General features: G+C 39.0%; 1 protein-coding gene and 1 non-coding gene across 4 annotated transcripts; both read left to right on the top strand.

The window, feature by feature from the left end:
• Positions 1-52: 52 nt before the first annotated feature.
• Positions 53-124, top strand: trnah-gug (transfer RNA histidin (anticodon GUG)). Its single transcript has one exon. It is a non-coding gene; the product is annotated as a tRNA-His (tRNA).
• Positions 125-672: 548 nt separating this feature from the next.
• LOC127423818 (TBC1 domain family member 25-like) lies at positions 673-11858 on the top strand. Of its 3 annotated transcripts, none has more exons than XM_051668437.1 (7): positions 673-842; positions 3261-3370; positions 3736-3890; positions 4683-4873; positions 5667-5855; positions 8311-8586; positions 8680-11858. In XM_051668437.1, the coding sequence occupies exons 1-7, from the start codon at positions 798-800 to the stop codon at positions 10384-10386; spliced, it is 2673 nt and encodes an 890-aa protein (XP_051524397.1). In that variant the 5' UTR covers positions 673-797; the 3' UTR covers positions 10387-11858. The 3 variants fall into 3 exon arrangements, with proteins under 3 accessions (XP_051524397.1, XP_051524398.1, XP_051524399.1); XM_051668438.1 differs by having other exon boundaries at positions 4683-4807; positions 8680-11857; XM_051668439.1 differs by lacking the exon at positions 673-842 and adding an exon at positions 1953-1971 and having other exon boundaries at positions 8680-11857.
• The last annotated feature ends 1077 nt before the right edge of the window (positions 11859-12935 follow it).

The following is a 12935-nucleotide window of genomic DNA, read 5'->3' as shown; positions in this document are numbered from 1 at the left end:
TAGTAGTGATAATGACTCATTTCTGTTGCAAACACCAGCTGCCGAGTAGCACGCCGTGATCGTATAGTGGTTAGTACTCTGCGTTGTGGCCGCAGCAACCCCGGTTCGAATCCGGGTCACGGCAAATATAACAGGAAAGGCAAAGTTTTTGCCTTTATCATTGAGTATTTTGCGCTTCCGACATACACTGTTTGCATTGACTGGTTTTTGTAGTGAAGTGTGTGTTTGTTTAAAAATATTTGAAAGGTCTGAAACTAATTGCATGTATTTGCCGTTTCAGAATTTTTATTTGCCTTTGCTGAAGGTAGAAATTAGGCATTTTTTATTAAACGCCGAAACGACACAATTTCTCCTCATAAAGTTTATTTTGTGTTGCAAATCAGTCGTTCCTTCATGATTCCAATGATGTAATGCAAACGTGACGTCACATCCTGTTGTTTAAAGCGGGTCGGGGCAGCAGTGGTCCAAATTCACATTTACTGCCCCAAAGGCTTCGCCTTAAATAAAGTAATGGCCATTGATAAGTCCCCAAAGCACTGCGATACAATTGTTAGATGAATACATACTGGCTGCCATTAAAATGTAAAAAAAAAATTAAGATGCGAGGGGCTTTTATTTTGAAACTTGTCAGCAGGAGTCTGTGAGTCTCTTATTAACGGAATTTTCACAGAACCTGCTGAAGCAGTAACAGCGGGGGGAACAGGTGCCCGCATCCATTGTTAATTATTTCACTTTATCTTGTGGATGACGACAACACATTTGTGAACGGGACTCCCCCTCAAAGCGGACTACCCACCATGTCGGCTGAGGAGGAGAGGGGGGTAGTTCGTGTCAAAGTCAAGGTGAGAAATTGTGGGGACTGAGCGGCGGGCAGACTGGAGAAACCCCAATCACACGCAGAGCAACACAGCAGGATGGAAACACAATAATTCAAAGCAGTCCAGACAGGCCAACAGACAGTGTTGCTTTCACCTTTATTTGTGTATGTTCAGACGCTCTGTGTCGTGGAACGTTTATCATTCCTATTCTTCATTTCCATTAACGTGCCTACATGACGTCTTTGTTGTTTACACATCATGACTGCCTTCAGAGTACAGTCGCTTCGTAATATATCGTGGTAATTTTATCTACATCCTATTAGAATCATTTACGTAGACATTTATGTAAATATATACGGATACACTTTACAATAAGGTTCTATTTGTTAACATTAACCTAGATTAATAGTTCATGTTATATAATGTTAATTTCACCATATACTAATACGTTTTTTAAATCAAAAGTTGTATATGCTAACATTTATTAATCCACAATGAACTAACATGAACTAAGAAGGAATTATTTTTATTAACTAACTTTAACAATGATTAATAAATGCTGTACCAAATACCAAATTCATTAACTAATGTTAAGGAATGGAACATTAATGTAAAGTGTTACTATTTGTACTTAAAAATGTGTTTAGTAATTCTGTTTTGGTCATATAATTATAGGGATAGTTCACCAAAAAATGAAAATTCTGTTATCATTTACTAATCCTCATGCCATTCCAGATGTGTATGACTTTCTTTCTTCTGCAGAATACACAATTTAAATATTGATCTGTTTCTCACCCACACCTATCATATTTCTTCAGAAGACATGGATTAAACCACTGGAGTCTTATAGATAACTTTTTCCTGACTTTGTGCGTTTTCCGGAGATTCAAAGTTATGGCTGCCATTCACTTGCATTGTATGGACCTACAGAGCTGACATATTCTTCTAAAAATCTTAATTTGTGTTCAACAGAAGAAAGTCATACACCTCTGGAATGGCATGAGGGTGAGAAAATGATGGTATCATTTTCATTTTCGGGTGATCTATCACTTTTAGTCATACAATATAGTCACCATATTTGAATGACAGAATATTGTTTGTGTTTATTCATTTCAGTTTGTGGAGTCAGCCACATCTTAAAGATAGATGATGAGTGAGTTAAAACTTAAGCAAATATGTGCTGAGCTAGGTTTAATGTGAGTCGTATGTGTCTGCCATGTCTCACTTGTTTTCCAGTCATTTCTCAGAGGTACCGTGTATTTTAATTAACAAACAAAGCCAGGAGGCCAGTGGAGCTATAAATAAAAATCTTGAAATTGTTTTTATTTTTTCAAATGTAGGCCTCCAAAAAAAAAACAGAAATGATCAGGGGGCATTTGATTCAGAGTTAGCTCATTTAAAAGAATGTTCCAGGTTTAAAATAAGCTCAGTCAACCGCATTTGTGGCATAATGTTGATTACCACAAAAATTTGACTGTTCTCCCATTTATTAAAGAAGCAAAATTTGGGGTTACAATAAGGCGCTTACAATGGAAGTGAATAGTGCCACTCCATAAAGACTGAAATGACACAGTTTCAAAAGTACAGTCGCAAAATACAAACATTGTGTTTACATGATTTTAGTGTGAAAAAATAAGCATAAAATCACAAACCAAATCTGTTATAGCCAATATTACAAGTTTGTTGCCATAAGTACGTAACCTTGTAATTTTATCACACTTAAATTGTATGGTAGAGTGAATATATATTTATTTTATTTATTTTTTTTCACACTGAAATCATGTTTACATATACTGTATAATGTTTACGTCTTTCTTGTGGCTATACTTTTGTGGTAATCAACATTATGCCACAAATGCTTTTGATTGATCTTGTATTGAAACCAGAAAATTCCTTTAAGAGCAGTGGGGTGGTGGTACTCTGTTTCTCAAAGAAGTCTCTTAAGAGATAAGGATTTAGGTCAATGAATTTAAGTTAATAACAGTGAACCTGTGGTTAATGAAACGGCTAGACCTACACTAAACTGGCTATGGCCACAGAGTTTTTAATAATTTAGGTTTATTGTAAACCTTGATAGATGTGCTATGTATGCACTGTGGTATCATGGGACAGATGACCTTGTAGTGCTGTGTTGCAGGTTTTTCAGCACATGATAGTAAAGTTCAAAGTAAACCGTATAGCCAGAATCAGTTTCCACAAGGGTGATCAGGTTTAAAGGTAGTGGCAGTGTCAACAGACTTAACAGGCAATAAGTCTTTCTGAACAAAAAATACATCACCTGATCATAGGGATTAGCATTTTGCAGTGATATGCATTGTGGCAACCAAAGATTAAACAAATTCACAAATTGGGCAGTATTAATCTTCTCTCTCTCGCTCTCTCTCTCTCTCCTTTCGCTCCCTCTTGCACAAGTCTTACTTTTCTATGTTTGTCTGCTCACAGAAATGTGAAGGGGTGTTGCCAGTGGAGTTCCGGTCCTTTGCTGTTGATCCTCAAATAACCTCACTAGAGGTGTTGCAGCATATCCTGATTCGAGCCTTTGAGCTGAATGGGTGTGTGTGAAATTACAAAATGATGCTGATTTTATAGTCCATTTAATTACCTGTCATTCTGATTAAGATATGTTTCGATAAACGTATTTGCTTGATAAACAGCCCCAGTTTTATGATTACCTAATAGCATGTACAGGTCAAGAAATCACAGCAAACATAAATTATTTCCTCTGGTCCTTAACAATTAAAGAATCTTATATATAGATATATAATGTATATGTGTTTTTTCTTTTATGTTTTAATGTATTTTCTTTTTTGCTGTATTTATTGATTATTTGATTATAACTTGTACTTGCCAAGATATAGCCCTTGATGCTAATATGGCAAATACCAAAAACAACTACAACATCCTCTGGTCCTTGTAGGAAACGCAACTTTGGAATTAGTTACCTGTCCCGTGACCGCGGAGGTGTGGAGGTCTATGTGTCTCTGCTGTCTGACTGGGATTTAGATGCAGCGTTTGTCAGTGCTGCAAAGCCTTTTCTCCAGCTCAAGATGGACATCAAACCATCAGAGGACAGTGAGTGAACTGCATGTCCTCCTATTCAGAGGGTATTAAATGTCTGTCAGTCTCAGTAGATCCTGAAAATCTGCAGCTGCTGTCTGCTGCCTTTCAGGTTGGAGATTCTCCCTTATGAGTTCACAGTTTTAACCATTTATTTTCCATAAATCAATAATCATCAATTATAAAAAAAAACAAAATAAAAGAATTGGTTATATATTTAATTATTATATTTTTTTTTTTTTTTTTTGGTGCAAAACAATGCAGTATGTAGCAATGAAGCAATTAAATGTTTTCCTGCAAGCCCACCAAAGAAAGATGAGAGGGTAAAAATTAAATAACTTTAGACTAAGTTGCAGATTTTTAATTGACTAGATTTAAATTTTAAACTGCACAAGGAGATATAGTAGGAAAAGGAGTATTTTGCACAGTGCTTGTACAAGTATCAGGAAAGATGTGGGTGCCTCTTATCTGTTTCATGTGACTCGACTATTTGTAAGTGTTTTTTGGCTAAACGGCAGTTTCATTCAAATGGTTATTCTGAAACGGAATCTGATTTTTATTCTGAAACTGGTGCATTCCCTGATATATATATAAATCATATTTCTGATCATGGAATTTAATATATGTTAAAGTGCATTTATTTATTATGCGTATTCTATTCAGTAAGTTGTTTAATGGTTTCTACTATCTTTACTAAGCACAAAATTAGTTTTAAATAATATTCTGCATTGACCTTAGGACTAGGTCAGTCTGCAGTGCTGTTTTCTGTTCTATAATTAATGTTCATGTTTCTGTATTCATCCTAAGGTCCAGTACTGGAGGATTGGGACATAATCAGCCCGAAGGATGTAATTGGCTCTGACCAGCTGCAGGGAGAGAAGAGATCGCTGGCATCTGCTGCACTTCCCTTCACACAGTCGCTGCTGTCCCAGGTCACTGATGTTCTTCACCCTGTCAGCCAGCTGTTTTACCAGCCAGTCTCTGCTGCATTCAGTCAGGTTCACCATCTGCTGCCTTTATACAGTAATTAATGGCAATTGCCCAAAACAATTACAGGCAGTTGATATTTTAAGGAGTCCTTGAAGGCATAAGCAGGGGTGCTCCTTTGAGAAACAGGGCTGCTTATGTGCTAAAATGAAAGACTGATTTACTGACTTGAAGATTTAAGCAATGGACCCTTTTCACAGACCTTTGATGACGTGTTTCAGCCTTATTTAGTGGCGTAAATCTACCAACATTTTATATTTGCAATTTTTTATTTTTTTTTAGTGCAAATTTATAACATTGAACTTTGTATTATATTACTCTGTAATTAGTTTTAAAAAAACGTGTTACCACAGATGCGATGAGACTTCTAATACAGCTGCTGAGAGAGTGACAGAAAATATGGAATCTTCTCTCTTCTGATTGTCATAATCCACCACTCTCTATTTTTTTCTGTATTTGAAATGTTGTGGAAATGTAAAAGTGGAGTTTTTCTTTTGATGTTGGAGCAAATGGATAAGCAAAAATATACTTGCCTTGGTCTCCCATTCACTCCCATTCACCGCTATCAAGGTTTACCTTGCAATCCTTTACTTCCGTGTCCCAAAACCTGTATGTGTGAAAAGAGTCCAAATATGTAAAAGAAAATACTTGCTACAATTCATTAATAGTGATGGTTTATTTAATCTTGTATCAGATTTTTTGTGCTCTAGTAATGTTTCTTATCACTACATATTTTGCTAGAGGTCTATCTATGCAAATAGTGAACATTTCAGTCCCTCACATTTTATGTCCTTCCCCATTCAGGTAGGTCGTACTCTATCACGGGTGCAGCAGGCCTTAAGTTGGTCCTATGGGGAAGAGGTGAAACCTTTCAAGCCCCCTTTAAGTGATGCTGAATTCCACAGTTACCTGAACAGTCAAGGTCAGCTGACACGGCCAGAAGAACTTCGACTTCGGATCTATCATGGAGGGGTTGAGCCATCCTTACGCAAGGTAGCCAGACTACCATACAACTGCTTAACTAAGTTTCTATGAGAAGTTAAGATCTTACTAAAATCATTATGATGTACTATGATGTTGTAAGGATTGTGGAGGATACATAAACATAATGTTTTTCATTAAGAATATATAGTTAATAATGTGCTTTTTTAAATAAGAAAAAAAAAACGAAAACCATATAGACAGTGGCAGCCAGTGATGTGTCTTCAGCCCAACGTATACTTTAGTCAGATGTAAATGCTAGGTATCTGCGTACAGGATGCGTGATGCAAATTTTGGTCATCAGCAGTGTGCTCAAATGAGTAGGGCGATTACTCTGAACGTGTAGAATGCACATGTGCTTGGAATTAATTTTTCTAATTTCTGGGTCCACAAGGGGGCAACACTGAGCCTTTGCTGTCAACAGGAAATGCTAGACTAAGATGTAATCTCGCGAAACATCAGGAGACCAAGGTAGAAACAGCAACAGTAGATGTGCATGTAAAGCGCACGTGTGTGAGTAGGTCAAGAGATACTTGAATTTGAAGTAATATAAAGACATCTTTTATGGGTCTTCACACTTCAAAAGAAATTGTCCAGTATCTCATAACAGTCAAAGTGCACATGCGCCGACTGCCTGTGTATGAGTGCACAGTCAATTGAAGTATACTTTGAAAGGTTAGCATTCGACTGTATGCAGACACTAAGCTTTCGTGTCAAAACCGGTGTACAGTGCATTCATAAAGTATTCAGACCCCTTCATTTTTTTCACATTTTATGTTGCAGCCTAATGCTAAAATGCTTTATTTTTATTTATTTTTTTCACATCAATCTACCCCATAATGACAAAGCAAAGTTAGATAACTTTGCTTTGAAGTTTTGATTTTTAAAAGTTTTGATAACTTTTAAAAATAAAAAACTGAAATATCACATTAACATAAGTATTCAGACCCTTTGCTATGACACTTGAAATTTAGCTCAGGTAAAACCCTTTTCTTTGGATCATCTTTGAGATGTCTCTGCACTTTTATTGGAGTCCACCTGTGGCAAATTCAATTGATTGGACATGATTTGGAAAGGCACACACCTGTCTAAATAAGGTCTCACAGCTGAAAATGCATATCAGAGCAAAAACCAAGCCATGAAGTCCAAGGAACTGCCTGTAGAGCTCAGAGACAGGATTGTGTCGAGGCACAGATCTGGGGAAGGCTACAAAACAATTTCAGCTGCCCTGAAAGTTCCCAATGAGCAAAGTGGCCTCCATAATTCTTAAATGGAAGAAGTTTTGAACATCCAGGACTCTTCCTAGAGCTGGCCGCCTGGCCAAACTGAGCAATCGGGGGAGAAGGACCTTAGTAAGAGAGGTGACCAAGAATCCGATGGTCACTCTGGTTGAGCTCCAGAGATCATGTGTGGAGATAAGAGAAACTTGCAGAAGGATAATTATCACTGCAACAATTCACCGATCTAGGCTTTATGGCAGAGTGGCCAGACGGAAGCCTCTCCTCAGTGCAAGACACATGAAAGCCCGCTTGGAATTTGCAAAAAAGCATGTAAAAGACTCTCAGACTGTGAGAAACAAGATTCTCTGGTCTGATGAAACAAAGATTGAACTGTTTGGCCTAAATGTGAAGTGTCATGTCTGGAGGAATCCAGGCACCGCTCATCACCTGCGCAATGCCATCCCAGCGGTGAGCATGGTAGTGGTAGCATCATGCTGTGGGTGTGTTTTTCAGCAGCAGGGACTGGGGGACTGGTCAGGGTTGAAGGAAAGCTGAATGCAGAAAAATACAGAGATATCCCTAATGAAAACCTGGTCTAGAGCACTCAGGACCTCAGACTTGGCCAAAAGTTCACCTTCCAACAGGACAAATGACCTTAAGCACACAGCCAAGATAACACAAGAGTGGCTTGACAACTCTGTGAATGTCCTTGAGTGGCCCAGCCAGAGACTTGAACCCATTCGAACATCTCTGGAGAGACCTGAAAATGTCTGTCTACCGACATTACCCATCCAACCTGACAGAGCTTGAGAGGATCTGCAGAGAAGAATGGCAGAAAATACCCAAATCCAAGTGTGCAAAGCTTGTCACATCATACACAAAAAGACTTGAGGCTGTAATTGCTGACAAAGGTGTTTCAACTAAGTACTGAATTAAGGGTCTGAATACTTTTATCAATGTGATATTTCCATTTTTTTTTATTTATTTAGTTATCAATCTAATCAAAAGTTTTTGCTTTGTCATTATGGGGTAAGGAGTGTAGATTGATGTGAGAAAAAAAATTATTTAAAGCATTTTAGCATAAGACTGCAACATAACAAAATGTAAAAAAAAAAATGAAAAGGTCTGAATACTTTATGAATGCACTGTATACTATGAGTTTTTAAATATTAACCGTAAGGATCTATAGAGAATAAATTATTGTCTTTAGTGTGTCTAAAATGGTATCTCCATCTTTGGGATTTCAGGTTGTATGGCGGTATCTCCTTAACGTGTACCCAGATGGTCTGACGGGACAGGAGAGAATGGACTACATGAAGCGGAAGACGAGGGAGTACGACCAGCTCAAGAGCGAGTGGACTGCACGGGTCAGTCCCGAGGACCTGGAGTTCATCCGGGGAAACGTTTTGAAGGATGTTCTTAGAACTGACCGAGCGCATCCTTACTACGCAGGCTCAGAGGACAGCCCACATCTCACCGCCTTGACAGACCTCCTCACCACCTTTGCTATTACACACCCTCAGGTAAGCACACACATTGTTGTACCCATTGATAATACCAGGTGTGTCTGTTTTTACACTCCCGTGTAATAAACCATACACGTTCTTCTTTGGCAGGTGTCTTATTGCCAAGGCATGAGTGATATTGCCTCGCCAATCCTCGCCGTCATGGACAATGAAGCTCACGCCTTCATCTGCTTTTGTGGCATTATGAAACGCCTTGAGGGCAACTTCCGCCCTGACGGACAACTCATGTCCATTAAGTTCCAGCATCTTAAGTTGCTACTGCAGTATTCAGACCCTGTGTTTTATGCCTACCTAGTCTCTAAAGGTGCAGACGACCTGTTTTTCTGTTACCGCTGGCTACTTCTGGAGCTGAAGAGGGAGTTTGCTTTTGATGATGCTCTACGAATGCTGGAGGTCACCTGGAGCTCCTTGCCTACTGACCCACCTGAGACAGAGGTGGAGCTTCTAGGGCCACCGCTTGAAACAGATCAGTGCACCAGCTTACGGAATGTTCGTCAGAATGTGGAAATGGAGGAGATGGAAGAAACGGAAAGGAAAAGGAGACGCCACATGCTTAGACCATCTCGAGAGGAGGCAGATGGGGGATGTAAACTGGTTACAGATGATAAGGGATCCCAGAGGGAAGCCGAGGGAGAGTATTGTGTGGATAATGTGGTCAAGAGTGATGTTACAACTCCAGCTCCCCCGTTCCAGAAACAGGCCAGTTTTGGGGACTTTAAGTACTATAGTGGTTGTAACGAGGGTAGTTTTGAGTTGAATGAGAATGACTGCTCTGATCCAACATTATCCCCAATGCAGTTTCAGTCTGCACACTCCACGTTGCCATTCTCCTTCCGCCAGTCCACAGAGGAAAGCGAAGAGGACCCTGGAGAGCAAGAACCTCTTATCAGATGTAATTACACGCAGTCATCTCCAGGGCAGAGAGACTCTCCAAATGGACAGGCATCTTTGCCAGCGTCATCTCATCCTTCTGGTCTGCCAAACTGGAAAAGTAGCTCCATTCAGTCATTGGAAGCATCCAATTCTCCATCCAGCTGGAGAACAGCATCTCCTGATGCCCTGTCAAAATGCACATCCTCTTCATCTAGCGGGGACAAAGCAGTGTCTCCTGATAAAGCAACTAGTGGTTTTGCATCCTCACAAGCTGTATTGAATGGAACTGATGCTCAGTCCCCATCAGTGGTCTCTGGGAAATCGTTACTGGCATCTCCATCACAGGGTTACAGTCGTTCGCTTCTCTCTTCCCCAGTTTTATCTTTCGGCAAGTCCTCGTCTTTGCCCAAACCATTCTCCAGCAATCTCCCCTCGCCATGCAAACCCACTGGGACTGGCGCAAGCTCTCCAAACACAAACAAACCAGAAGGGGATGGAATTAAACCCTGCTCGCTTCCCCCACCACAAGAGTTTGGGAAAGGTAATCCCTTTATGCTATTCCTTTGTCTCGCTATCCTACTGGAGCACCGTGATCACATTGTTAAAAACAGCCTGGATTATAACGAGCTGGCCATGCACTTTGACCGCCTGGTTCGTCGACACAACCTCGGGCGTATTCTGCAGCGAGCTAAAGCCCTCTTTGCAGACTACCTGCAGAGTGAGGTATGGGACTCGGAGGAAGGGGATGAAGTCAGCTTGGACTCCCCGACTTCAGCTGCGGCATCTCCCCAGACGCCCAACACTAGACCCCCTTTCCTCAATGTACAGCCCTCTCAGGGTACCTTCCCGAATTCAACCTATAATCTGGCCAATACCATTCCCTCCCCAACAACTTCTATAGCTCTTTCTCCCTCAGCTTCCTGATTCTGTGCTGTAGTAGTTAATCTCCAGCAACCAGCTCCAACCACAAACAGCGACAGAGACGTAATAGATGTTTTACTATACCCTCCCGAGTCACAGCTTACCTTTATGCTCTACACATGCTTTATGGAAATTGTTTTATGTTTAAAACCAAAGCTGGGTGACTTCCTAATTCCCCCTGTCTAACCCTTCTTCTTAAATCCCTTTCATTGTACTGTATCTTTTTTTTTTATTGCATTTTATTATGTGTCCTGTGAAAGAGGCAGGCCAGTTTGTGTGTCATTTCACTTTGTAAATAACACTCTAGAAAGGCACATTATGAACACGTAAAACCTCTTTATATTAGCCTCACTTATCTGAGACGAAGTAACAAAATTATGGTGTTATTTATTTCTCTGTGTGCAATCTTGATTTTTGATGAACAAGATCTCATTGGCTTTCTCTGAGGTTATCATGGCTGTTAGGGAAAGGAGGAGAATGTTTACTTAAGTATAGCTTTTGAGACACCCAAGGGAATTAATTCATCAGTTTGTTTGACATATTGCCAGCAGCAAATGTGTATTTTGTATACTGATATTTGTCCAGTGTGCTTTATGAAAACTTTAAGACTTGACTTTTGTTTGTTCAAAACATGCGACCGAATCATTGACTTTCAGTATGAGATGAAGTTGCTGATGTGTTTCTTCTCTTGTGTACAACAGCTATTTTACATCTAAGCTGTAGACCTTTGTTCAACACCATAGCTACTAGGGTCAACATCTTTTAGATATTTTTCTGTAGTCATACATTTATACATTTTAAGTCTCTTGCAGTCAAATAAAATGGAGATTAATGTACATGTACTGACAGAACTGTTGGCACTATTGTGGAAAATGGATTTGGTTTCACTTATCCTCGCCTTTGTGGGAAAAGTGCCTAATTTCAGTACATTTAAAATTTGTCTCTTATCTTTGTATAATTTAATTGTGTTAATCCATCATCTACCAAAGGCTTGTCTGTTCATTCACTGCCATAACAGCTTTGTTGTCAAGAGGCAACAGTCAAAGAGGATCCCTGCTGATTAAAAAAAGAAAAAAGACAGAGTATTATTAAGTGCTAAATGCCTTTTGCAGAATGCAGTTCAAAGGAAACCTTCTACACTTGTTCTTTATGTCTTAATACCAAGTGTTATTTTTCCCTTTTTTCTTCTAAGTGCTAAAATTAAAATTAATCTGCACATGGACCAAAAAAAATTTTCCCTGGAAAGTGCAACAATTATGAGTTCTAATTAGCATTATATTGACAGCATGTATGTATGGCGTGTGTCACTGCTTTTGTTTGGTTAGGTATGATTGTATTCTTTACCCACACCCATGGATAGATTTATTGGATTGAATGCTTGCAATACTCCCTATTTGTACAATAAATTCACTATAGACTTATGGTCATTGATAAATCACTTTTCATTCATAAAATCCTACAGCTTGATAAAAATAAGCTTTAAAATATTACACTTCACACAGAAAGAGTTGCGAAATTATCAATAAATAAAAAGGTTTGCATTTTAGAATCAGAGAATAAGAATGAGCTTTATTGTCAAGTGTTCTCACACACAGAATTGTTTTGGTGATAGGAGAAACAAGTGCACACAGAACATTACAGTGTGACAGACTAAAACAAGGTAAGAGTATAGAAAGACATACAAATAATAGGACATAGAATGGCGTATGTACATGTGCAAGTGGTAATGTATGTGCAAGGTAGGGGTATGTACAGATATTGAATTAAATACGGTACTGTGCAAAAGTCTTCGGCACATAAGATGCTACACAAAAACATTTGTCTTAAGATGTTTATTTATGTTTTCAGCTTTAGTGTGTCAAGAGGAAATATACATTTTAGACTCCCAAACATTACTTTTGCAAATAGAATAGAATAGAAGAACAGGAAGCCCTGCAACAGATGGCACGGTCCCCACAGAGCCCCACACTGAACATTGAGTCGGTCTGGGATTACATGAAGAGACAGAAGCAATTCAGTCTACCTGCACATTTCCTCACTCGACATACACTATTTTTTACATTATCAAAGCAAACTCGATAATGCTTTGATTTGCCATAAAAATGTCTGCAAGTGCTAATGGTACACTAGCCCTCTAAAAACATCAAAATTCTCTATTAACTTTATAAAATACCAGGCCACTTTAACTAAAAAGCCAACATTTGGAGAGCCCTCTATGGAGAGTTTAACAGAATTATAAATATTCTTGGCCTCTAGGTGTCACTAGTAGGGCTGTTCGATTCCTGAAATTTTGGAGTCAATTCCGATTCTTGGTTTTCGGAATCGATTCCAAGAGTCGATTCCAGACTCATTTATCTATTCTTTTTCGATTCCATTAAAAAAAAAAAGGAGGTAAAGTTAAATCTCATAACAAAGAGCTCATTTTAAAGCGTTCTTTGCATTATTTGTGATCGAATGAATGGCATTTACTATTTATAGGTCTATTCTAGTATTAAATTTGGTCCTGGATAAACATCCCAAAGTGCAACGCTTCAATCTGGATACATTTGAGG

Source organism: Myxocyprinus asiaticus, chromosome 33, assembly GCF_019703515.2.
Source record: "Myxocyprinus asiaticus isolate MX2 ecotype Aquarium Trade chromosome 33, UBuf_Myxa_2, whole genome shotgun sequence".
NCBI lineage: Eukaryota > Metazoa > Chordata > Actinopteri > Cypriniformes > Catostomidae > Myxocyprinus > Myxocyprinus asiaticus.
This window is presented reverse-complemented; position numbering and strand designations above follow the sequence as displayed.

What these genes read in the sequence shown, in the direction of transcription:
- LOC127423818 (XM_051668437.1), top strand. Translation starts at nt 798, where the DNA reads ATGTCGGCTGAGGAGGAGAGGGGGGTAGTTCGTGTCAAAGTCAAG. An exon ending in CGAGCCTTTGAGCTGAATGG is followed by an intron (nt 3,371 to 3,735) that starts GTGTGTGTGAAA and finishes TGGTCCTTGTAG; the next exon opens with GAAACGCAACTTTGGAATTA. An exon ending in TTGCTATTACACACCCTCAG is followed by an intron (nt 8,587 to 8,679) that starts GTAAGCACACAC and finishes CTTCTTTGGCAG; the next exon opens with GTGTCTTATTGCCAAGGCAT.